Source organism: Meriones unguiculatus, chromosome 20, assembly GCF_030254825.1.
Source record: "Meriones unguiculatus strain TT.TT164.6M chromosome 20, Bangor_MerUng_6.1, whole genome shotgun sequence".
NCBI lineage: Eukaryota > Metazoa > Chordata > Mammalia > Rodentia > Muridae > Meriones > Meriones unguiculatus.
In genome coordinates, this window is record NC_083367.1 from 27,203,663 (window position 1) to 27,231,527 (window position 27,865).

Consider the following 27,865-nt stretch of genomic DNA (forward strand, 5'->3'; position numbering starts at 1 on the left):
CCAACCACCCCCAGTTAAGCTGCCATTCTTCCTTCCCCTTCAGAATGGAAATGCTTATTCTGTGTCAATATTTATTGGATGCATGTATAGTCTTTCACTGTGAAAGTCTCTGATTTAGCTTTATTTTACCTTGTTCTTAAAGTACAAAGTGATCACCTGCCAATCACACTACATAGCTTTCATATCATAGTTAAATAGGTATCTTCCCTGACACAATTACTGCTTCCTTTCATCTTGTATTACACTATCTTCTCTATTCTTTTCTTTTCTAGGTTTTCTTCAATAAATATGATGTACTTTTCAATGAGTGTTCACCTACAACTTGATTGCCAGATACATACAAGAAGGGGCAAGCATGTGATATCACTCAGACATATTTAGGGTCACTACTGAAAACATAAATTGATGAATTAATAATAACTTCGTTCTGATCATCCTAGCTACCAAAGTGTTTTTATGAAATATTTTATGGAAATTTAAGTTAAAATTGACAATATTGAGAAGTATCTTATTGAAATCTATCATTTCTAAAGTCATTGTGGTTTAACTTTACATATCTGAGCATTTAAATATCCCAGTTCAGGGCCAGTGAGCTAGCGTTTTTGCCTCCAGCCTGACAGAGCTCAATCCCTAGGACCTACAGGGCGGAAGGAGAAAACAGATGCCTACATACAGTCCTCAGACCTCTACATGTCCACTATGGTACACAAACAAAAGAAATACATAACATAAACATTTAAACAACCCAGTATTTCAGCATGTTAGAGAGTTCCACCTGTCTGGATAGCTCTCTAATTGAGTAAATATAAAGCAAAATTTCAAGCCATGTATTTCTTACTTTTACTTCATAAATATAAAAACAAATACTGCAACAAAAGTAAGTTGGGTTTTTGTTGTTTATAAAACAAGCAAAAGCTATATTGTACTTAAAATAATGCTTCTATTTCTCCTAAAATTGTTGTGAATTCAGGTTGCAACCCCACTCATTGAACTTTTGACATTTTTCACAAGTAGGACACTCTCATATCTTTTGGCATGCAAAAATGAGCTTTGCACATGTGTTGTCTTAGTATATTAAAGAAGCAACAAAATATACTGGACTTCCTAATTCTCAAACAACAAGTATGCTTTATAATTTTCATGAAATGATTTTGAAATCTACAGGGAAAAATGTTCTACTTCTTCCTTCCTACCTACCCCAAATGGCCTAGAGATTAAGAAGTCAGGGATCAATCATTCAGCAAGTCCATTGGCAAAGACTTTCTCCAGGACTAACAGTAACACTTGTTAGTAGTTCTCGATTCTGAAAATGAGAAGATCTTACGGAATTGGCTTGTTTCCGGGCTTGGTTGATGAGTTCCTTTATTTCTGAGATGTTTTTCTTTAGGTTATCCTCAAGTTCCTTGATGGGCTTGACTTTGTCTATCAGCCGATCAGCTTCCCGTTCCAGAGCTTTCACCTTAGCACCCGCATCTGCAACTGCATAGAGCAAAATTAGCGTGTGTGTGTGTGTGTGTGTGTGTGTGTTTGTGCATGCACACCCCAAGCCCAGATATAGCAGTCAGAACAGCAGTGAACTCTACTCACTTGTTTCATTTTATCCATGTGACAAAAGCAAGATCATGATGGCAGAAAGAGTGCATGAGGCCAACTGTGAATAGTTTAGCTGAGGTTAAAGCAGGCCAGAGATGTTAGAGAAAGTGTTGGCTTTGGGATTACGATTAAAATTGGCATTAAAGAGGGAAGCTATGATGAGATGAATCAGTGCCTACTCTTTAATGCCAAAGCTGACCTTTACTGGATAGAACTTTCATCACAGAAAAATGGAAGTGTCTTTAATATAGCACTTGGTCTGTCCACACCCAAGCCACATTAAAATCAAGGTTCTCCTACAAAATGGTTAATTTTTTTCTTTTTCTCTCTCTTTGCACATGTTTCAGAGGGATGCTACGGAGACATAGCTTGAAGAACATTACCATGTTGAACAACACTTAGACTGAAGACCTCGGTTACACTCTAATTAGATCTTTCAAATTTCAGTTCAATTTTTCCCTGGAGGATAGTTTATTATTCTGCACCGTATAGTGTTTGGATTCATATTAAACTGCTCATTTTTGTAGGTTAGAAAAGGGTTGAATGTTGGCAGTTTCAAAAGCCTTAACTTGAAAAGGGTTGAAGGTTATCTGATCCCTAAACCTCTAGCATGTGCTTACCTGGCAGCAGTGGGGTGGGGGGTGGGGTAGAGAGGGTGTGCGGAGCCAGAAATTCAGTCTCTGGGATGCTGGCAGTCTCATCCAAACTATGACATCTGTTATCTACTCTAGCTTGTATTTTTCAGCTTTCTATGACTGTGACCGATAAGATTCTGCAAGGTCCACAGCTCCCCGCCCTGGGAGACTATGACCAACCCGCTGCTTGCTGGGTCACTGAGAATTAATTTTAGGATTAAACTCAATATGTTCACATGGGCATAAACTATCGTTCTATCTCACTTGGGTTTTGTCTGTGCCGAGGCCAGAAGCCAGGGCCCAATGCTTAATAGACAAGCGTTTGACCTCTGACCTCAGTCATCAGTCTCAAACGTCAGTGGCTTTAAACTGTATTTTGAGATAGTTTGGACTCATGCTCATTCACGTGGGACTGTTGTTAACAGTTTCAGGGTTACTGGGTCAAGACGCTACTGGTTTGTTTTTGTTTTTGTTTTTCAGGAGTTGCATATTGCCTGGGTCAAAGCCCTTGTTGTATGGGTCACATGCCACTGCTACGCTCTCGTTTTCTGCACTTGTCCAGTGTTCTCTTCCTTCTAATCCTCTAGTGTTATTTCATATTCTACAAATTATTTTAGAACTAAGGAAAATGGAGTTTTATAGCTAGATACACAACAAAGCGAAAGAGGAGTTACGCTAAGACTACTAAGGCTAAGGTAAATATTAGACTCATCTCTCCTAAATCTCCTGGAAGCCTCTTCAAATGCTGCAAAATGGAAGTGGAGATTTCTCCTCCTTCCTTTGCCGCTGCTACCTTCCAAAGCCATTTAAGCCCTTGGAAATTATCTTCCTGCAGCTCTGAGAACAAAGTCATCAGTGATGCTGAGTTTGAGGCTTCTTGTATAGTAGTGTTTTAAAGTGTTCTTATTTTCTTCCCTAATTGTCTAGCTGAGTAGACTTTAAAATAGCTTCTCCAGTTAAAGTTTGATAAATGCATTTTTTTTGTTTTTGTTTTTGTTTTTGTGGAAGATTATTGTCTGTATATTATAGGCTCTAAATTTTACCAGCATGGAGTTTTCCCAATTATTCTCTTCTCTGTTACATTTTCTTCATTACATAGTTTTGTCACCTTTAGGAATCACCTGGTTGTACTTTGCTTTTCTGGATTAAGCCTGCCAATTATCTGTTCTATTGTTTTCTATATCCTGACTCACTAATCAGTTATGTTTTTGTTCATGTCGCTTTTATTTTTCTAATACACTGAGCAATGGCTTAAGACTGTTTAATTCAGTGCTCCTACAGTAATGCAATTCTTCTATAATATTTTCCACAGAGGCCAGCCTTGATCATGTTCTTCAGATTTTGACATGTTTGAATTTATTACCTATTTCCCAGTTATTTGTAGGGCTATAACGCTTTGTGAAATGTTCAAGAGACAATATTTTTATACTTAAATGAGCTACTAATTTGTTTATAATAATTTTATTTCAAGAATAATTATTTAGAACCAACTTAATTATGAGAACAATTGCTTAAATGAAGGGAGGAAAAGTGAACTTTGGGAGGTGGCAAGAATACAGCCTATTTTAGCTATTTTAGCACATGTGAGGGGAAGTCATTTGAGTCTAATGGCTGAATTTGTACTATTAGAGACACTGCAATTTATTTCAGTCTGTTGGAAAAGTCAGTTTTATACTCTTATGTGGATAAGGTTCAGCTAGATATTTCACTGGATTTTCATAGCACTATTAAAACATTTTATACCAAATATACTCACATATTAATCTCAATAGAGAAAGATTTTTTTCATATCTAGCATTAATTGGCAATAGTGCAACAAATAGCTCTGCAGTGCTTAAAGCAGTACCAATATGTGGTCACATGCAAGACTGAAGCCTGAAGCCTTTTGCAATAAGCAGAGAAGCATAAAAGTTACTAGAAAGCATTCAGATGAATGTATACATACTGATTTCTTCAGGTAATTTCATGTGGAAGTAAAAAAAGAAGAAATTAGAAAAGTCATGAGGAAAATTTTCTATGTATCCAAAGTATCACAATAGTGGCAACTTTGAAATAGATGCTCATTGCAAATACACTTCATTTTAATTCAAATTATTATGGACAAATTTTGTATTATCACACAAAAATATGATCAAAATATATTGTGTGAAAGTTTTTAATTAAGACCAATATGTTGTTTGTTTTTTGTGAAGGATATAATTAAACAAGTAACAGTATTAGGACAAGGACATCATCGGCTGAGATTCAATCTAAACTAGAACAAAATGATATCTGAAATTATAAGTGAAATAAAATGGCAAATTTACTTTTAAATCAATTTTTCTCCTGATTTGGAGGCATGCTGTGGGGTATCAGAAGAACTAATTCAGGTAGGGTGGCTAAAACACCTAGGATTATCTCTGGATCTACTTTAAAAAAAGAGCCATAGTTGTCTTTATTCTCTTTCTTCCTTGAAGAAATGGTAAGGAGTAGGTCTTTCTTCTTCTGGATTGGAAGTAGGTAATTTTTGTCTTTATTTTTCTCCTTGCCCAGGAAGCTGTCATAAGCACCCTCTTGAACCACCACCAAACATGGTCTCCTGTTATCATAGTCTATTAATGTTCTTATATCTTATAAAAATACAGTAGGTAGTATTTTAAAAGCAGGATGTTAAAAAACAAAACAAAAAAACAAAGCACAAAACTTAAGCATTCCCTTTAGGGAAATTATATTCCAAAATACTGTCTTACCATGTGATAAAGAAGAAATATATTCTAAGAAACACCGATGTTTGTTGACTACATGCAATCAAAAATACAAATCATTACACTAAATTCTTTCATATCTCTCAATAAATTCTAGTGAAGTCAATGAAGTTGATGAAATATAAAAGAGATGTGAAGCTACAGTTGCCATGAAGTAGATAAATGCTTTATTTCCTAGAAATGTTAATTGGTAAGTCGCTAATAAATACAGAAAATCTTCAAAAGTCAACGCAGTCAACACATTGCTCTAACAGGACTGCTAATGAGCGTCCCCTTAAACTATGTTCCACACAACTCCGGTCCTAAGCATCTAATCACCTGCATATGACTGTGCTCTCAATCACACTAACAGATTAAAAAGCTTTGACACCCACATATCAAATAGTATGTAAACTTTGAGAATTCCTAGCCTTCCCGTGATTGGATAAACTTAACTGAAAAAGGCACCCAGGCACAGCTGGGAGTCTCGGGTGCTGGGATAGCAGGACCTGCAATTCTCACACCCATGTCAGGAATGAGTGGCCTTGAGCCCTAGGGCTTCATCAAGTTCTACCACTCCTGAGTCTAGGCTACTTTCATGGTGTGAAGAAAGAGCCGAACATTATCGCAGTGAGAAAGGAGATCTTACTGTTTTTGGAAGGATCTTTCACCACAGCATTTGTTTTGGCCACGCTGTCTGCTAGCTTCTTGTAGTTTTGCTTCAGGCCATCGAGGTTCTGATGGAGATCTTTAACCTGGGCCAGGACAGCTTTCGCTGTGTCATTGGCTTGTCTGGATTTGTCTTTGACGACTTGCAGTTTAGCAGCCGTGTCTGTTGGCACAAGTGGGCATGAGAAAGAAAACAAGAGGAAAACGTTGATGATTCCATCCATGCTTGACAGAGGGAGGGTGTGGCTGGCTGACCTTAGGGACCCATTTACAGAGGGCAGAGGCTGAACTGTGTTTCAATCAGCTCTAGCAAATGAAGCAATTATTTTTTTCTTTTAGCTAAATTAAATTTTCTCAGGGACCTTTGTGTTAAATACCCAATTAGATTTTAAAATAGCAAAGTGATTATTCTCTACATTTGTAGTTATGGGGGTATATTGTGCTTTGCTGCTGAGCATATTAAAGGGAAGGATCCATCCACATGTTTTATGTAGCTGCATCAAAACCAGAGTTAAGATCTGAACAGGAGGAAACCGCTTGTGTGTTCGCTTTGGGACAGACCTCCTGGGAATGTTAGAGGCTGTGTGTTTCCATTCATTTTTCTGCATTGGCATTTTGCCAGGTTCCAATGAGTCAAGAGTTTTCATGAAAAAAATATTCAATAAAATAAAAGTAAAATGCACTTCAATTTTAGTATTTCTTAAATTGTGTACATGTGTGTGCTTAATTCTTGATCATCATTTCTATGTAAAACATAGTTCTTGTGGTTGATGGACTTGTAGCCAGAGCTGGGACCTTGGGAAGTATTTGACTGTGAGGTATCTGTTCTCAACAATGGATAAATCCACCTACTAATTAATACGTTCTTGGCATTATTGGGGTGTCAGAAACTGTGAAAGAAGGTGGGCCCAGCCAGAGGAAGTGAGTCCCTAAAGGTATTCGTGTGATCCTCAGCCTTCTTTCTCTGGCCCATTCTCTGCTTTTTGGCCAGTCTGAGGTAACTAACCTCTACCTTGCAGGATGTTCTCACCACGTGATGTTCGGTTATATCACAAGGCCATCGCTGTGGAGTTGGCTGACCATACACTGAGACCATGAGCCAAAATAAATCTTTTTTTCAACAAATTTATATTTGATATATGTATATCTATGCACATGTATATGTTTCTATCTGCTTTTTAAATTTTCAGATACAGAATGACCAATACAATTGTACAATCAGCTCCATGCTTCTGTTTATTAGTGGTGTTAAAGGTACAGTCTGTGAAGACAAACTTCAAGGCTCAAATCTCATAAACATCACGTCAAACAATGGCCTTTAGTTTTCTGTTTCTCAGTTTCCCACTTGCCAAGTAAAAATATCAAGTCCATCCGCCTTGCAGAATTAGCAGGAGAGATTACATATGCTTACGAAAGCATATCAATTAGTATTTACAATTCAGTGGAGCCTGCTAGCAAAGCACAAAAACAAAATCCCTGAAAGAAATTTCACTGTCAGAAACTAATGTCAAACAATAATTTTGAATAATTTTAATGGGCTAGCCAATATTACAGAAATGGGTATTAGCTAAGCAATTCAATGTAGTCAAGTAAGACATAGAACAGCCCTCAGCTCTGATTTGTTGGAGATTCTAATAAATTGTGACTTGTAGTAATACACTAATATTATAGAGAACAGTACACGTATGATTTTGTTCCTTCCCACTAATTCAAGAGTTTTTAGGCTAAAACTAGCATGACAATATAATAATATGATTTTTTTCTTTATAAAGCATATTCATATGCATGCCAGCTAAAGGCAACAAAGAATAAACACTATCATATTATTAAATGTGGTTCTGATTCTCAAAAGAATAATTCATAATTAAAAAACCTGTATCTGTCTTTTATGATGGTCGAAATGCAATATTAAGAAAAATGGTAAGGGGCAGGGAGGAGATGAGGGAGGGAGGATGGAATTGGGAGGGAATGAGAGAGGGGGCTACAGCTGGGATACAAAGTAATAACCTGTGATTAATACAAAAATAAAAAAGAAAAGAAAAAAATTTAAAAAAAGAAAAATGGTAAAATCTATCACAATTCTTCTATTTTAGATCAACTAGTGCAGAGTTCTGGGACCCTGGTGCTTACCATTTGGGATGGCTGATAACTTGCCCATAGTGTCATTCAGAGCTCTCAGGAGATCACCATTTCTAACTTCAGCAGTATCTAGCCTGATTTTCAGGCCATTTAGATCATTGTGATTTTCTGTGAACATAAGCCCAAAAGAAATGAAACAATTTATATCATTCTTGAATGTGCAAGTTCAATTAACTAGCATACAGTTAACAAAAAAGCAAGAAGATATAATTCATTTATTAGCATCTATCCATTCATACATCTCTCATTACATACATGTGTTTATGACCATGTGGTACTTTAGAATGTTCAGTCATGCCATTTTTCCCGTATCTGCTGATTCCTGTGACTTAATTTAATGGTTTCCTATGGCTTAGAAAATTTTGTCTACTGCATTTTTTATATTCTCTTGATCTCCCTTCATTGATTTTTACATATTCACATTTTATCATCAAAATGAATAATTCGGGTAGGTCTTCAAAATCTCATATGTAATCATAGATAATAACATTCTATTTCAGTAAACATCACTTACTGTTATTTGGAACAGAAATAAAAGAAATTAAAGAAAAGAAAAAGCGTTACAGCCCAGATAAACCTGTCACTGTTCACAGAGAAAGCAATAGTTTTACAATATCCCTCAAAGAAACGTCAATAAAGTTTTTGTCTTGCTACATTATGTTACCTTACGCTCAAAACCAGTACTTTCACGTGATAATTTGATATGAAATATGTATATATGTATATATAATATGTATATATTAGCTTCTTTATCTTCTTATTCGTATTAGCATTTTTAAAACTTTAGGTTAGTTTTAATTGTAATAAGAACTGTGTGGTTTAGATTTTAGTAATGTCAAAAGCTTTGAAATTTATTAGGGAAAATAAATTAATTCATGGATGTAAAAAAAGCAAACTTAGGAATCTTCTGAAGTACAATAAACCACCAGTGTATATGTAGCGGTTTGAATGAGAATTTCCTGCTACGACCTCCTCCTACACACACACCAGTAGGGTGGGGTATCTGAACACCTGGTCGCAGTGGCTGGTACTATTTAGGAAAGTTATGGAAACATTTGAGGAGCAGCCAGGCCTTGCTGGAAGAAGCTTACCACTGGAAGGTTTTGAAGATTTTTAGCCTTGCTTCACTTTCAATGCTTTCTCTCTACTTCCTGTGTGTGGAAGAAAATGTGATCTCCCAGTTACCTGCTCCTATAACATGTCAGCTTGCTTACTTCCATGTTTCCCCTGTCATCATGGACTCCCCCTCCAGAACTGTAAGCCAAAACAAGCTCTTTCTTCTAGAAGTTGCTTTAGGGCATTGTGTTTTATCATAACAACAAAAACCATAATACAATATCTGAATATTGAAGCAAATCATCACCAGACTCTTTTCTTTCATCATTTACAAATGACCAGTTGAGCTGAAAAAATAAATTACATAAAGTTGGCTTCACAAAATAACATTTGCCACTTCTGACTGAATAAAGTGGGCCATTTTTTTGGAAAAAAAAAAGTGTGTGTGTATTTGTGTGTGTGTTATGCAGCCTCTATAATAGTAGCTTTCTATATAACCTTTTCAAAAGTTCTTTAGTATTAGTTATTTCTCCATGTGTTCCCTCCTCCGACATACCTTCTGCACCCCACATAACCCTTCTTATTTTATTAGCTCTATTTTCCTATTTATACCATTACATTTTCTCTTTCCGTCCTTGAAAGCCATCCCTGCCTGTATGGGCATTTCAAATAAAACACACATATCTAAAGATTCAAAGCAGTCATCAATCTTAACCATATAAGAACACCATGAGCTACACCTAGGCTGGCACGACAGTCTACCAGTGCAATAGTGGTACAAATGTCATGGCGGTAACCAATCAGTACATGCTTGGATTTAAGGCCCACTTCATTCTACAACATGAAACTCATAGCAGGTACCATTATTGAAAGAAAGAAGTTTTGGCTGGACAGAGCAAAAGACATAGGAGAGCATCTATCATTATCATTTTACTAAATGGAGATAACATTCAACTGGGTACTAATGACCTAACTGTCATACCCATAGATTAGTGTATCTCTTAGTCCTTGTCATAAGCTTCTCCAGCTTTTTTTTTGTAATGAATGGTAATTAAAACAAAGATCCATAACTAGTCAAGGTACAGAGAATAAGAGGGTGTAGAACACAAGGATATCTATATTACACCCATCCTCCCAAGATCCAAGGGTCAAGGGTCACTGAGGAAGAAGGACTAAAAAGATGATAAGAGCTAAAGGGTTTTCTTGGAGTCATGCAGAACCTAGAAGTTGCACATACAAGCTCACAGTGTTTGTGGTAACATGTGCCAGAACTGCACAAGCTCAAGCCAGATGAAATCCCAGCTTGGAAAGGGGAGGTGAACACAAAGTCTCACCCTTAGCTGTGGAGCTATTGGCAACTTTGGGAGATGAAAAGACAATTTTCTTTCAGGGTGTGGCTCCTAATAGGGCAACCAAGTGTATATGGCCAAAAAAAAAAAAAAAAAAAACCAGATTTGATGGGTTTTAAAAATATGAGGCTACACAATTTGGTAGATAGAGAAAAGGGGAATGGATCTGAGCAGGTGAATATGATGAAAATACATAGCATGAAATTCTCAAGTTACTAACACAAAGTAAGAGAAACGTCTAATAATCTCCAGTGTTCCCAAAGAACGCTGGCTGTGAAAAATGGTGAGCAACGCTGCTTTTCTAACAGCATTTAATAAATGTATCAGAATTTTTGATGAACATGAATTTGGTTTGGCAATTCTCTTTTCAGTGCTTGGGACTGAATTAGTACCTTACATATGCTAAGCAAGTGCTCTGCCACTGAGCTTCATCTCCAGCCCTAGGGAGGATCAGCAGTTCTCCTGTGAAACTTTCCCTATTATTATGGATGTGGCACAAGCCTGAAACCTCAGCACTTAAGGGGTTGAGGTAAGAAATTGTAGGTAAATAGGTATAAGATATACAGAACTCTAGTGAGAATTTCGTTTTACTTTTTTAAACACGTGAATGCTATGCAAATAGTTTTTGGTTAAATCCCAAGTGTGAAATACAGGGCTGCTTCTGATAGACTCCAGCAGCTGTGATTTGTCTCCTTCTCTAGCAGGGGCGTGGTTTTGCAAGCTGGAGACAGCTTACATTTGGAATCCTGGGGATGCTTCAGGGAGTCTGTAAGGCTAGAGCTGGAGAGGAGGTCTGGCAGCTGCTGATGCTGTTGCTGATTGCTGTTTGCTCCTGTTGCTGGTTGCTGTTTGTTGATGTTTGCTGGATGTTTGGTTGGAGATAGCCTGATGTTAAAGATCAGATTTGACCCAGGAACTCAGCACCCCTAATCAGCAGGAAGTAGTCTAACAATATTGATGCTCCCTTTCCCCACTGACCTTTTTTCTCTCCTACCTAGTGTTGTGGGTTTGGAAAGGATATGGGTAGTGAAGGAAAGTAGATAAATAAACCCAATAAAGTAGCCAAAAGTAGAGTTACACAGAACAAAAGCTTTAAAAGTGTGCTAATGTATATCATCTAGGATACACATTAGATCTTGTCATAGAAAAAAAAAAGAAGAAAATGTTAAGTAATTCAGTTACTAGTATATTTTTTTTCACATCAATATAGCATGTCCATACAATGGGAGATACAACCTTTAAAAAGGGATTATATGAATATGTGTGGGTATATAATGATCCTTAAAGCTTTTCCACGAATAAGTAAGTACACTGTGGTGGTCTGGATGAGAGTGACCCCATAGGCACCTGCATGTGAGTGCTTCTTCCTCCTCTGGTAGAACTGTTTGAGAAGGATCGGGAGGTGTGGCTTTGTTGGAGAAGGTGCAGTAGGGGGTAGGCTTTGAGGTTTCAAAAGTGCACTCCCTTCTTAGAGTCTCCCACTCCGTGCGGGATGGTGGTGTCTCATGTTGTGGGGTCTCAGGTACTGCTCCAGCACTATGCTGCCTGCTGATATGCTCCCCATTGGCATGGGCCTCTGGAACCATAAGTGCCAGACACACTCTTTCTTCTCTACAGTGCACTGGTGTCTTATCACAGCAACTTTTCTTAGTTACTTAGAAATGTAGCTAAGGCAAACACCACATATATGATTACATATATATATATATATATATATATATATGCAATAATTTGGTAGGTCAGAGGTAAGGAACTAGGTAGGAAAGAATATACTAAAATGCTGGCTGTACCTATAATAGAAACTAGGATTCAATGGGGCAGTAATTGGTAGTTTCAAAAACAGGAAACTAAAACTTCATATTTTGTATCTGGTTGCATTAGATAAATGTTTTCCTGTGCATATATTGCTGTTCCTTAATTTTTTTTAAAAAAAAATATATTTAAATGCTAGGGAGAGCTGCATCTTGGTATTACTTGCTAACCCTAGGAATGTTATTTTCATAATTAACAGTACCCAGAGTGAGCAAGTCAGGGGAGAAGATGATCCTCATAAAGGAGCCAACCTGCTCTAACCTGGCTGTACCTGCCTCTCCCATGGCTGTGTATAGGGTTGTTGTAAGACCTTTGCCAAAGCAAACAGCTGAAGAAGAACCATCATCCTGTCCTCCACTCATCTTTTTTTGGAAGAAATGCAAAGGGAAGGAAGACAGAGACCGCTGAGCTAGTTCTGCTCTGGACACATTCCAATGCACACGAAGCATTTATAGGCAGTGCGATTAAACCACCATCATAATCCACACAGAAATATGACTATAGTGCAGATCATGCTAATACAATCACATGATCTTGTTTAAGGTGCCTCACTTTATGATGCAGGCCAAAGACCTGATATTACAGAAAACAAAGCAAAAACTAGCCCTGCAAGTCACATCTCTACAACCTCAATGTGACCATTTATATCAGCAATATATTACTATTTTTTGACTTTAGCTCTCAACTATACTTTTGAAGTAATTGAATTTTCTTCTGTCAATCACAGCTCATCTCTCCTTTAACACTTGTGCTGTTCTCATTGCCAATATTAAAATAAAGTTATTGGATAGGGTTCCAAAGCCTTCTTTTTAAAATAAATCTAGTCTGACAATAAGGACATCATCTCTGTGGATTCCCTGGGATTAAAGGGTTACTCTGTCACTGAGAACCAGGGTATCTTATTCAGTTAAGAAAACGGAACTGTAAATATTTCATTTCTTACCTTCATGATGATTTAATTTTTTATAAACAACAAAATATTTAATTTGTCTAACAAACAGGGTATTCAGGTATGGTAACAAAAAAGTCATTAATTTAAAGGGCAGCATTGGGTTTATACTATTTTCTGCATTCTCATAGCAAAGGATAGCTAAAAATTCTGCCCATTTATTTTCAGGAGAAAGAGTAAGTGAAGAATATTTTTGCTGATACTCTTCAAATTATATGTCAAGATTATTATCTTGATCCTTTGCTTTCTGTACTAGAAAATAAAACAATGCATATAAAATCCTGATGAGACCTGATAAGCTAGGGTCAGATGGAAGGGGAGGAGGACCTCCCCTATCAATGGACGTGGAGAGGGGCATGGAGAAGATGAGGGAGGGAAGGTGGGATTGGGAAGGATTGAGGGAGATGGTTACAGCTGGGACACAAAGCAAATAAAATGTAATTAATGTAAAAAATAAAAATTTAATTTAAAAATCTAAAATTAACACATACACTATATTCAGATTTTGATATTTTAGCTATTTGACTCTGGCTTCTTCTTAATTATCCATTCTGACAATGTTCATTTATTACTTAGTAATTTCTGGAACATCGTGAAGCAAGGTGAGCATTTTATAGCTTTTGTAATAGTGCCGGGTAAGCAGTAGTTGGTCTCAGTGAAGGACAGATTCTGAGATGGAAGACATGCAAGCAGCAAGGAAGAGAAAGGTGTTGGCTTGAAGAGGAAGTTATGTGAGGCCTAGTAGAACCACAGCCAGGATATGACAAAGAATGAGTGTACTCCAGCCTGAATTACAGCATGGTGGAGGAAGCAGCATCACCTATGGTGGAACAAAACCCTTATGCACATCATCTAACTTTTGGAGAACAAGAGGAAGACACAAGCTGAATGTAGAGGTCTTCTTTTCCCTTTGGGAAGAACAACATCATCCAGGAACAGAACATCTTTCTTGGTCTTTTTTCTGATGGCTGTATCTGCCAAGCCTCAAGTACTCTCTCTCTTTCTATTTCTCTCCCCGTCCCCTCATGGGTGACCATGTTCCAGGCATGAGCTGGAATAAGACAGAGCTGATAACGTGGAGAACAGTGAAACCGCCCATCAGCCCATAGTGAGAATGTGCCTGCCAGCCCAACTGCCTTTGTTGCAAGCACCGTGATTCAGATCTATAGCATATGGTCTTAGCCAAAGAGGCTCACTGGACAGGGTCGGAAACAGCTTGTACAGGCATCAGTGCCTCCTCAGGTTTCCCATGTTCCATGGACAGTGCCATGAGTCCTCTAAACCTGCTCTAGGGCTCAAGGCAGCACAGGTTCTTTGAATTTCATTTTGTTCTTTGACATGGAATGTATGGATAATATGGGGGAGTAGCCGAAATCTGAATTATTTAGGAGAGAGCTCAACTTGTTTGGGCAAAGAGTTAGGAAAACGGTTCCTTATAAAAACAGATTCATCTCATCATTTGCTTAGTTGACTACATTTGTTTAGTTAGTGACTAAAACAACAGAAACAATAGGCCCTTCTGACTCAGACTGCTTTGTTTTGATTTATTTCAAATATTAAGTGATTATTTTTTTAAAACAATGAATAAGGTTTCAAAACTCAATAATATCAAAAGACTTTAAATAAATGTAGCAACCCAGCGTCTTGACTTCTACCTCCCTAAAGTCATTTTCTTCAAAGCCTTTGTAGCTGTTCCTCCTGGAATATACTTTTTAATATAGCCAAATATACACATATAATTATTTATTGAGATTTCCAAGTATAGATTCTTTCTACACATCATCATTAATTCATAAGGTCTTGCTCTCTTCTATGTCTACACATTTACCTTCTTTTAGAACAGCCAATTCTTTAGTTAAGCCAATGCAAACATTTTATGTTGCTCTTGATTATTTATTTATTATTTATAACAATAACTATTATCTTCTCTGTTGGGAGTTGAACACAGTGTCTCATGCACACTAGGCAACACACCTATCATATGAGAGGAAGGGCTCTATAACATCGTTTTTAATAATGTGAACTTCAGAATTGAAATTATGGTTGGAGAACTTAGCACAAACATTTAAAAGTCTGCTCTTCCTTTAGAGATTTAATGCAACCTGAAAAGATTTCGCCTTCTTTAACTAAAGCAATGAATCTTTTTTCTTCATTTTTTCAAAACTTTCTTTCCTTACCTATCTAGAAGATAATTTTAAGAGAGCAGTGCATATTAGCCACATTGATCTTACCAGAAGTTGTTTTTACCAAAACTGATACCAGGTGTCATTTAAAATGCACTGAATTATATATATTAATTTATAACTCATGCATTATATATAAAGCATACATACATCACACAAATATATGATTATCTACAGTATATAATTTTTATAATTCCTCAGATATACGGGACCTTCAAGATGTGTATTTGCTGTGTCATCAGTCAATTGTGATAACTCAGAGGAAAAGTTGAGGACAGTCCTCTGCATGGCAGAGCACCCCTGTATCACAATGCTTCCTGAACCAAGTTCAGAACATGGAAGGAATCACATCAGCATGTTGTCTGGTTTGTGGATTGCTCATTCTTCCCCAAGATGAAAACATTTTTTTTTTTTTTTTGCTTTTAAATATTAGGCTTTTACTGTAGTTTCTTAGGTTATTTTGATCTCGTATAAATTTGGAAGTACATTTATATTAACATTTGTACATTTTACATCATTTACAAAGCACTCGTTGATGAAACAGAAGGCATCCGAATTAGGTCTTCTAGAAATAAGTACAGTGATTGACAGGCCCCTAGTAAATGTTAGCTACAACTGCTGTGTTCTTCTTCCCAACGGAGGGTCATAGCAGACGCCTTCTGACAGGAGGGGAGAAGTACATGCCGGGTGATAGGTTCTCTAGATGTTTAAGATGTGGAGATGTGTAGTTCATTCTGCTGCTAGATGAATAAAACTAAATGATGAGACTTGAGACCCATTTTGGATTACTGACTGAGAGCCTGTAGACTTGTTTCAGCTGGCGAGAGAACTGAATTTGAAAGCCTTTAAATAGGACAGGTCTCTGGTTTCATACAAGCCCCACCATCTGTTGAGTCATCAGGAAGTTGAAGACATTGTGTTTATCTCCACTGTGTCTGAACTCATTGGCGAATTCCTTTCCACCTCCCAGAATCCTACATTCTGGCTTTGGATGCAGAACGAAGTCCAGGTACTTTGCAGGCTGGGTGCCTGGCGTATTATGAACACCCTGTCTCTGCCTGAGATGGCACTAATGAACGTCATGAATGTTTGCCGACAAATGAGGCAGAGACTGAGCAGGCAAGCCACACTGTCAGTGAAGATCATTCCCATTGCTAATGCCTCTGTGTTGCTACTGATTTGCTCCTTCTCTTATGTCATATATAACAGTGTCATGGTATTCCTATTTGTTAACAGGGACATAGATGGTATAATAACACAAAATCTTTTCTGATATAAATTAATAATAGAACCACAACTATAAGCATCGCGAATGTGCCACGTCCATTGTCTCAACATTTTTCTGATACAGTCTTGTGGACTGCATGCTGAGTACTTCCTGCATCATAGCACAGAAAGAAGTTATTGACTGGTGTGGTAAATGTGAAATGATGGGCTTATAGTTTTGCCCTTTTCCATATATTACACAGTACTGTATATCTAGGAATTCTTGGGTTTATTATTATTATAGCCATATATTTATTATTCTTGAGCTTAGAATAATCCTTTTATTTCCTGTCAGTAATCTCCAGTTTACAAAGAAATTATTTATTTTCCTGCGTAATTAAATAATTTCACCCACCTGGGGTAAAGCTAAATATTAGAGCCAAATTAGGAAGTGAATAAAATTGAAAAGTGACTCCAATGAGAGGAGGTACATAAAATCTTAGCATTCACATGGTTTCCGCACCATAAACTACTTCATTCTTTTCCCTGTACATATTCTGTGAGAACCCCAACTGACTATTTTATTGACAAAACTTCTTGTTCCTCTATGAAGCAGTATTCACCTGGTGGCCTTCATTCATCTTCTGACCCTTTCAATCACCAGTTTGTCCCTCATCTCAAATCCATCAACAAAATGATGTTTGTCTCCACAGACATTCAGCTGGTGCACTGTTGACTGCCTCCAGAGCTCCAGCATGTGCAAAGGGCAAATTTACTTTTAACAGATGTATATTCAAAAATTAAAAAGCAAAACAAATTGCTTCTGGCAAGTTCAGACTCCCTCAAGGCAAGGACAGCATAAAAATGGCAGGGAGCAGCAGTAAGTCATTTGTGGCCAGACTACAGGAACAAACCAAGCTGTACTGACTTGAACAAGCAACAAATTAGAAATATGGAGGGCGTGCTGGCCCCACCATTTTTATTCCTTCTAACTCCAGGCGCCACAGAGAGAGAAATGACTAAATCTCTATTTTAATAGCTGCTGTCAAGAGTTTTGCTCTGCAGGGCCTATTTCAGCAGTTCCTCGTGGTAATATATGGCATTTCCCTGATTAACAGCTATTTTATAACCCGTGTAATTGGCCACAAATCAGAAGAATGTCATAACGTAGCAAGAAAACATTCCCATCTCCATCATGGCCTTGGCTTGGTGTTCTGAGGGAATTATGACTTGAGTAGTTTGTGGGTTTTCATTACTTTAAATAATGTACTACCTGAAGTACAAAAAAAGACATTTAAACTAATGAACATTTCTATCTCCCAACCCTTTCTGCCACCCAAGCCTTCAGATTTTCTAAATGAAACAAAATGGAATTGTGTGTTTTTATATGTAGGATTAGGATTTGGGGAAACAAAGGCAAGGGCAGGGTTGGAAATAAAGCAAGGTATGTTGAGCAATCAGTTCAGGAATTAAATCTGAATTAGCATCCTGAAACTCAATACTCAAAACAGAAGCATTGTCATAAAATGAATATATGAGAGAGCGAGCGTGAAAGAGAGAGAGAATTGGGGGAGGGGGTATCTCACATTCTTATTATGTCCAGACTGGCCTCAAAGTTACTATGTAGTCAAGGATGACTTTGAACTTCTGATCCTCCTACCTCTCCAATGCCGAGAAGACAGGTCCACACTGCCAGGCTCAGTACATGGGTCTAGGGACTGAGTCCAGGGCCTCAGGTTCAATAGGCAAGAGCTCCACCAGCTCAGCTGCCTCCCTAGTCACCTCCAGTTTCATAACATCAAAAGTAATACAAAAAGGATTCATGAAGAATAATACATAAATGTTTTTAAAAAGACAGAGTCTGGCTCTGTGTTTGTACAGTTCTGTTAACTCGACTGCCCTGAGTAAAACTCTAGCTTCTGGCATGGGCATTAGGTAGAAATGAGTGGCTGCAAAGAATTTCAATCACATTCTACTTGTTCAATAAGAAAACAGACCCAGGTTCTTTATTGTCCTTCTGGCTGGAGTGGACCTACCACAGAATTATGTAACTGGAAACTCGTGTAATGCAGAGTCCAAAGCATTTTGGTATCAAAGTGATAGTTGTAACAGACGTGGCTCTCTCTCTTTCTCTCTCTCTCTCTTCCAGTGGCTCTCTTAATTTTGTTGCTAAGGAAGTCAAAGATATTTTGCTTTAAAGCATGCCAAATCTAAACTGTTTCAAACTGTGTTTTCTAAGACAAGGAAAATTTAATTTAAAAATCTGTTGTCATTCACTTATAACTTGTTTTTTTACGTAAAATAGCTAATTACTTTATAATTTGAACTAGGCACTACGTTATACAGTATAAGTTCAACATTAAATAGACCCTATTCCTTTCCTGAAGGATATAAAGTCCGTAACAGCAGGGGTTTGACAGGTCTCTGAGAGAGACTGCACAGGCAGGTTAAGTGTGAATTAGATATTCCATTGTTTCCTAGAGAAGATTTCTCAGCGAGGATTGCTTTTTATTTTTTTCTTGCAGAGTCTCACAGTCATTTAATTACTGATTGAGTGAGTGAGTGAGTGAGTGAAGAACCTAGGATTTTGTGTACAGTAGGTGAGTTCTCCACAGTAGTCATGTCCCCAGACGTCTGGTTCTCTTGCCTTTTCTCCCTCCAGCATCCACGGTGCTGCTTGCAAAACGTGATGCCCTGTTAGAAGGTCTCTCGATGAAGAAAACTCAGGAGAATGAGCAAATTTTAGGACATGGAATACCATTACACACACATGGTACCACGGAATGACAGCATGCGTGAGGGTTCGTGTGTACATTTGGGAGGTAGATACAAGCCAGATAACGCTAAGGGATGAGACTAGAGAAACAGGAAAAAGTACTGAGAGACAGGTGATACTCGAATGAGATGAAAAACACAATAGCTTACATCAACAGCAACCATACTTACAAACATTAAAAACATATCACAGTAGACATTATTTTCTGTCTTCAATTAGGAAGAAAATACGCGACTATTTTGTAAATATTTAAAGATTTCAGAACCTATTAACACAACTGAAGATTTCACAAAGACTTATACGCCACACACTCCTAGCTCATTTTTTAATCTGAACCTTTTTTCTAAAACCATATCTAGAGTAACAAATGGAGTTTGGCAGTGTAAAGATTTATCACGCTGAAGATTTGTTTTAGCTAGGAGGAACAATACTGTAGAAACTAAGTTAAAATTATGGAATGTTGCTTGGTGAAAGTTGAAGACTAAGTGTTGTCAGGCTTGTGAGAAAGGTCACTTGGGACACAGATGTATGTCATGGCTCACAATTTCATTTCTTAAAGTGTGGTGTGGTATCCTCCCATTATAATGCTATTAACCTTATCATAATAGAAACAATTAACAATGGCCACACTAACCTTTCACATCATTTGCTAACTTCTTGGCTTCATTAAGGATCCTGAAGCTTTTCTGAAGGGAGCCTTTGGCATCTTCCTTTAGTAAGCCCTGAGGTCTTGTTGCCTGTGAATAGAAGAAGAGTTGTCCCACATTAAACCACAGAGTGAGTCGTGGGCCATTGAAGGCAGCACATACACAGTGCGCTTTAAGCATCATGGATTCAGAGGTGCACATTTTCAGTGGATATTTGATGTCTGAGAGCTGTTTACTATGGGTTGAGATAGTCTGGAGCAGACTTCTTTGTACTTTACTGTTTCAGGTAAGTAGAGAAAGTGGGCTGGTGAGGTGTTCAGGACCCCAGAGATGAAAAGGACAAATCAGGAAAATGTGTTACTATAATATTAAAGACACAAAGTGGAATGTTGATTCTGTGAATGAAAGCTCTGTATCATCAAGGGCTACAGAAGTGAAGTAAAATAAGAACTAAAGCCATACAATGACTTTACCTCTCATCATATTTTATATTTCCGGAGTGATCAGAAAAGCCCCTCCTACATTCTAAAGCTTGAAATGGGCATAAACACCAATGTCTTTCTAAACACATCCCCAAGTACCATTGCAAATCCTGAACTTGTAATGGAAAATCTGAGAACCACTAGGATCTCTTACAAAGATATATTAGTTCAGGCTTAGGTATAACCTAGTGACATAAAGATAATAGAACTGGAAAAGGATCGCTTAACTTCTTGTCTGGTTATCCATTTAAATAGTGTTTGCCTTTTATAAACCATTGCATAATGCATACATACCCAGAGATAAAGCAAATAGGATCCTACATGTACATTTTAAATGGGAAAATATTTCAGAGAACAAACGTTGAAGAATGTTAACTGCATAAAGTTAAATTGAGAGGTCTGAATTTGGCTTATCTAGACATGGCGCTCTTCAGAGACGTGCAGCACTCTAATGAACACTATTTTTCAGTTGCTGTTTCAGCACGAAACTAGGAAAGATGACAGAATGTGGTAGCGTTGTGGTCAACTTTTTTAAAAGTTTTAATTCAAGTTTTTATTTAAGTACTTGATTGAGCATGATCAATTTATTGATCTGCTTGATTGAGCAGGTCAAGGATACAATAATATGATATGTGCTGAAGGATATTATAAAAACATAAACATCAATAAAAAGGGGAAAGGTACACCGAAAAGACAACCTCAGGCTAGAATTCTGTGGATTTCCTGGAAAGAAGGGGTTCTTAGACTCAGATTTTATTTTAGGAAATGATATGGTAACAGCACTTCAGCATCATTTATCCTGGGAGAAAAAGTAAGTGTAAAAGTGAATTGTACTTAGAATAAAGATAATGTTACACACACATACATTGGTATTTTCTGTAGCTATAAAGAAAAATGAGATCATGAAATTTGTAAGAAAAATCAATGGCCCTGGAAATCAATATAATAAGTGAAATTAGTCAGACTCTGAAAGACAAATATAACATGTTTTCTCTCATATGTGGAACCTGGATCTCAATATATATACATACATACATATACATATTATATTATAATATAATATATAGATATTTTGTGTGTGATATAAAACTAGAGAGAAGACAATAACAGAAAATGAAAGATCTTTAGAGAAGAAGAGGGTAAGGAAATACAGAGGGCACTGAAAGGTGTACGGCAGGAGAGAGAAAGTTGGATTACTGGGGGAAGAAAGGGACCAGCAAGAGGAGGGGAAAAGAATGGGACAGTGAAACAGAAGACAAATAAGAAGAGAGTAAATGTGAACATGCCACACTGAATCCAATTACTTTCTATGATAACTTGAAAATTAGTAAATAACCATAAAAAGAGAAAAATAAGTGAGTTAAAGTGGCACAGCAGATAGGATGTGCTGAAGTGAAGAGTAGAGGGAGGGAGGTTCGTGAGCTGCACATCAGCCTTGCCTACATTAAAAAAATACAAAACTAAAATAACAACAGTAAACTGAATGACATAAATTCTATGTAATTTACTAAAAGAAGACAAGCCTCAGGTTATGCAGCCAGGTCTATATTTATTACTATGTACATATCATTATTTGCATGATTCTAAGCTTTCTGAATCAAAACAGATTAAAGATAGGATATTACAAAAAGCCTCTTAACAATTATCTAAGAAGACAAGAAAACAACAGAAGTGACAGCTGACAATCCATTTGACAGTGAAGAACAAGACAAGAAGGCTAAGCAGAGAGAACATTTCTAAAGGTTAGGAATCCAAAACAACTGGAGAGGGTCTATGGCCATACTTCCCTGGACGCACCCTGTCTGGTCTAATCTCAGAAGCTAAGCAGGGTTGAGAGCTTGTTAGTACTTGGTTGGAAGACAATTTGGAGAGCAGTAAAATGTTGGTGGTAGAGTAGTTCTTGGCAGAGCAGAACATTATTGTAGAGAGATACCTTAGGTTGATATCAACGATCCTGAATCATGGGGATAACATGAGTCATTCATAAACTACAGAAAGCTTAGAAAAAAAAACGAATACAGAGAAAAATAAGAATGTACCCTTTCTATACCCTCAGGCTCAGAGAGAAAGAGAAAGAGAAACAGAGAGACAGAGACAAAGAGATAGACAGAGATAGAGATAAACAGAGAGAGAGAGAGTGCATGTTGAAGGCAGAAGTACAATCTCTTGTGTCATAGGTGTCATTCCAAAGTCCTGCCACCATTTTTCTTTGGGATATAGTCTCCTACTGGCTTTGAACTCCCTGTTCGGGTTAGGAATGAGTTTGTCTCTGCTTCCTCACCTTGGGAATACAAGCAAATATGTTTGGCTAAGTATTTATTTAATGTGGTTTCTCAGCATTGAACGCAGGTGCTTCCGTACAGGCTGAGGTAAGCTTCACATTGTGACATATGCAACCTTGATGCCACTACAGTAAAAGTCGGGAACACAAAATTGTTTCTTCTTATTCTCTTCCTGTTTCCCCCATTCATATCTTCCCTTCATTTCTAGACATTCATCTTATCTTGAACCTTATATTTGTATCTCACAGTCTTCTACACATTTAATAATTTAGCATAGCCTCTTGTTTTATCCAGCTTCTTCCATCTGAATGTGTTTATGTATTCCTCTGTGTTGTGTATCAATATTTGTTTGCAACTAGTGGGCAGTTTCACTACATGGATTGCCTCAAGCCATTTCTTCATTTATCACCTGTTTTTTTTTTTTCCAGCCTTGGGTATTCTAAATAGACTTCTTTGAGCATTCTTGCATAATGTATTGTATTAACATGTGTTTTTAATTGCCCTAGGAGTAAATAGAAAGACTGGAATACATGCAGGTATAGGGATGAGATTTTAAGAAATTACCAGTGGAGCAACAAAGCATATAAACTGTTTAAAATTCCTGCTGAGCAGCACCAGGGAAGCAGAGGCAGGTGAATCTCTGTGAGTGTGAGGCCAGCCATCCTGGTCTACAAAGCAAGTCCAGGACAGCCAAGGAGCCAAGGCTACACAGAGAAACCTTGTCTCAAAAAACTGAAAAAAAAAATCCAGTTGATAGGATGTTCTATTTCTATACATTCTTTCCAATACATTCTCACCGTTTTGAAAACTTTGATATTCTAATGCTGGCATTTTCCCTTCAATTCTAATTTTTGTTGACTCACCTAGCAAGCATCTTTTCATATGCTTATTCATATTGTCATTTTCTTTGGTGAAGAACCTGTTTAAATCTTTTGTTGTTTGCTTTGGAGGCAAGGTCCCTTGTAGCCCAGGATGGTCTAGAAATTACTATTAATCCAAGACTGAACTCCTCATCTTTCTTTCCCTTTGTCCTAAGCACTGGGATTATAGATATGCATAATGTTTAAATCTTTTGTTTAATTTTTTATTGAGTTATTTATTCTTCAGTTTTGAAGGATATTAACATATCCTTGTTATTAGTCATTGATCAGATACATAATTTTGTAGTTGAATTTACTATTTTGGGATTCAAATTTTTATTTTATTAAAATTAATTTATTAAGGACATCATCAATGAATTTTGATGAAGTTTGTTTATCATTTTCCCTTGTTACGTATCAGGTATTCCAAAAATCTTCATCTAAGATCATAAATAGTTCTTTCATTTTTTCAGTGTTTTCATATTTTTATAATTTATCTGTAGGTCTAATGATGTTGGGAGGATACTTTTGGAATACAGTATAAGATATTTTTGTCTTGATGTACCTGTTAATAACCTACTTGTGAGTGACAAACACTACCTTGTCTATACATCACAGCTTTGTAGAAAGCCTTGAAGTCTAATAAAGCAACTCTATTATTGTATTCTCTTATTCCCAGTAAACTCTACTACAAATGTTTCAGTTTCTAAAGCATAAATGCTAGCCAGGTTTTATTAGGATTTCTTTTGATATATATTCCAATGTGTCTAAGATTGTCAGCATAAGAATATTGGATTTTCTAATCTATAGACATTGCATATCTCTTTACTCCGGCTTTTCTTTATTTCAAGAACATTCAGTGTCTGGGTATTTTGAGCTTTTATAAAATTTGTTCCTATCTTAACTATTGATGGATGCTGTTGTCCATTTTAAACTCCAACTTCCAATTCCTTTTTGGCAGAATCTACAAATGATTGATTTTGTTTGTCATACCCTTTAACTGTGATCAATTTATCAGTTTTAGTATTTTTTTAATAATTTTAATTTTTCATATTAATCACAGGTTATTTACTTTGTATCCCAGCCTTACCCCCCTCCCTCATTCTCTCCCTCCCTGCCCCTTTCCAAGTCCACTGATAGGGAAGATCCTCCTCCCCTTCCATCTGACCCTAGTTTATCAGGTCTCTTCAGAACTGACTGCAAAGTCCTCCTCTGTGGCCTAGCAAGGCTGCTCCCTCCTCAGGGAAGGGGGGGGAGATCAAAGAGCCAGCCACTGAGTTCACATCAGAAATAGTCCCTGTTCCCCTTTCTAGGGAACCTACTTGGATACTGAGCTGCCATGGGCTACATCCGGGGGGTGGGGGTGGGGGTTCTAGGTTACCTCCATACATGTTCCTTGGTTGGAGAAAGAGTTTTAATAGACTGCAATGACTACCACTTACACACCACAATGAACACAAGCTCCCAGTGTGGGTGACTTTTTTTTTTTTCTGTTTTAATGCCTGTTGAGCTCTCTGCCGTCTGCAGTACAGTGTTGAATGAAAATGATGAAAGCAGACTTTCTCCCCCTTTTCCTGAACTAAGAAGAAAACTTTGAAAGATTTTGCTCTGAAGTATGATGCTAGTGGGAGGGTTTTCTCTTGTACCAGAGACCTTCATGGCTAGTAGGTAGGAAAGTTATCTGAGTCACAGTACACTGAGGATGTTTTTAAGAAATGGCCTCAAACCCTGTCACTTCTCCTGCTGTCACAGAGATAGCTGATATTATTTATGTAATATTTTTAAAACCTATTGATTTTCAAATGTATATCTATTTTGTTTCTGAATTGTTTGATATATTATATATATATATATTTTAATGAATAGCTAGATTTGATATGTTTTAATTTTGTCAGGAATTTTTACACATGCTTTCAGGAAGAAAATCAGTCTCTACTTTTGTTTTTATTTAATGGCTTTGGCTGGTATTTGTGTAAGAGTAATACTGGGCTGCAATGGTGTATGTGCAGGCAAATGTGTATGTGTATGCGTGTGTGTATCTGTGTGGTTTTAAACTACAAATATGATTTTTTTCATGAATATAAAACTATTTTAATTATTTGTATTTGTGGGTGATTTTTAACAGTTTGTAATTTGTAAAAAGAAAAAAAGTTCGTTTCAATAATGTTGTTGGATTTACACAGCATAACTTAAATATATTCTGAAATTATTTTCCCTTCTGCAGAAGATAGGGTGATATCACATCTTTTATTGCTAGCATTGTAGATGATCACTCTGGCTGGACAGTTATCATGTTTCGATCCTCCAATGGCTGTTGAACCTCTGTCTTTAACAAATGCTTCTTCTTCCTGGCTGACTTCCTCACTGCCAGCACGTTTTACTTTGTTTCTTCCTCAACTTTTGCCTTTTAAAATATCTTATACCTTTTTGTTCTAATAATCTTATATTTTTTGAATTTTAGAAAGCTGGAGATTTCTTTGGGGCTGTAGTTTACTATTTCCTACTGACAAATTAGGAGATAAGTGATGTGTGAAGGCATACAGGAGCTACAGTAAAAACAGGAACTCAATGACTGGCTCTTTGGTCTCCCCATCCCCAAAGGGAGGAGCAGTCCTGTTAGGCCACAGAGGAGGGCTTTGCAGCCAGTCCTGAAGATACCTGATAAAACAGGATCAGATGAATGGGGAGGAGGTCCCCCCTATCAGTGGACTTGGAAAGGGGCACGGTGGAGATGAGGGAGGGAGGGAGGGACAGGGAGGGAATGAGGGATCGGGACACGGCTAGGATACAGAGTTAATAAAATGTAACTGATAAAAAAATAAATAAATAAACAGTTCCAGTAACAGCAGAAAGGCAGGGGATTTTGATGCAATGATTGGTGACCAAGTATTTCTGTTCTATAGGCTTGTGGAGTATGAAGACATACCATGAAGTAAAACTGTTAGACACAATATTTCCATGACTTTTAAAGGCAGACTGGGGTAATAAGACATGAATAATTGGTGCCGTTAGCAGTCTCAGAGTCAGTGAGTGTTACCAATGCCATAACAAAAGACACCAAAGTGAGCAGTTAGAGGAGGAAAGGAGCCCTAGGTTGGCCATTGTAATAGGCCCATGGAATTGGAAGGTTTGAATTTATAAAATGTAGAGGAATTTAAAAAAAAGGCCATAATGTTTTCAGACAATCTTTACAATATTAAACAGCTGATGGCATACAACTGTCAGTTACAAGCGATCTGCCAATACCCAGGTTTGAAAGACAGGCTGTCCGATGATAAGGGAATGCAAAACACTAACATCTTACGGGTGAACAGAACTGTTTTGACTCGTTGGAATTTGGAGAGACCCTTCCAACATTGCTTCGTAAGTCACTGAAGCACAGCAACAGAATCACGACAGGTGATGAAGCAACATTCTCCACGCTAATTATACCTCATACATATTTATGAGCACTGCATCTGAGTTTCTGAGCTGTGTCTACAGCATATGTGAAATACAAATGAGAGTCTCAGAGTTGCAAGGTATTGTGTTTCCTGCTTTTAAAGATTGTATTTTTTATAAATATGTTTACTCTGAGTATATATATATATCTGTGCTTATAAGTATCCATATAATTATATAAATTTTACTATTTTATTTAAAATTTAAAATTATTTAAGATTAAAATAAAATTTATTTCATGTAAGTTTCATTCATTATTATTATTCATTCATAGCTACTTAATACAATGTAAAAGAGTTTAAGACAAAGTAGGAAAAAATATATAAAATGAAATGATAAACTTGTAAAGATTTAACCAACGTTTATGTTTTAACTGTTTTTTATGTTAATTTTATTCTTTGTTAAAAATGTGTAGTAACTCATATTAAAACAAAATGTTTTTAAAACAAAATGAATTTACTAATTTGTCCAACAAATGTTTTCAGTTTTGAGCGCAATGGTCAGTTCTGGGTATCCAAAATGGGGAGACAGCAGTTTTTCCTGATGGGCGTGGAGTGGAATGGTGTGAAGGAGACAAACTCAAAAATCACTGTCAAAGAAAAAATGATCATTTCCACTCGGGATCAGAAGCATACCAGCAAGAGTTTGGTTGTCTGGGAAGAAGGGAGAGGGATGACAGTGTGAGGGGAACCTTGAAGGTAAGTTACAGTTTATCAAGTAGGTAAACTGTGCCTTAGTGATTTATTTTTTTTAAAGCTTAAAAATTGTTTTAAAATTGCTTTATCTATTACACTTATATAATGTTTCTCAAATAAATTTATTATAAGATAAATTGTGAGCCTGTTGAGTTGATTATTTGAATGCATGCAGAGTATTCATTTTTATTTTTTAAATAAAGTAGTAACTGACGGTGCCATTCTGTTTATGAAACAACTCATTTTAGAAGACAAATCATACACTTCCAGAAGGGAAAATGTTCCAAGATAATATACTAACTTATGTGATCTTTTCAACAACGAAAACTATTTAAACATAAAAGTCATATGTAATGTTGGTAATTAGG

At 37.0% G+C, this 27,865-nt stretch overlaps 1 protein-coding gene across 1 annotated transcript in view; it reads right to left on the minus strand.

Annotated features, from left to right (window-relative positions):
* The window catches only part of Lama2 (laminin subunit alpha 2), a 591,463-nt gene that overhangs the window by 70,382 nt on the left and 493,216 nt on the right, over positions 1 to 27,865 (minus strand). The window contains exons 41-44 of the mRNA XM_060373445.1: positions 19,725 to 19,827; positions 7,751 to 7,867; positions 5,601 to 5,783; positions 1,325 to 1,479 (exon numbers count right to left, since the gene is read on the minus strand). Coding sequence (XP_060229428.1) covers positions 1,325 to 1,479; positions 5,601 to 5,783; positions 7,751 to 7,867; positions 19,725 to 19,827 — 558 coding nt within the window. The remainder of the gene's footprint in view (positions 1 to 1,324; positions 1,480 to 5,600; positions 5,784 to 7,750; positions 7,868 to 19,724; positions 19,828 to 27,865) is intronic.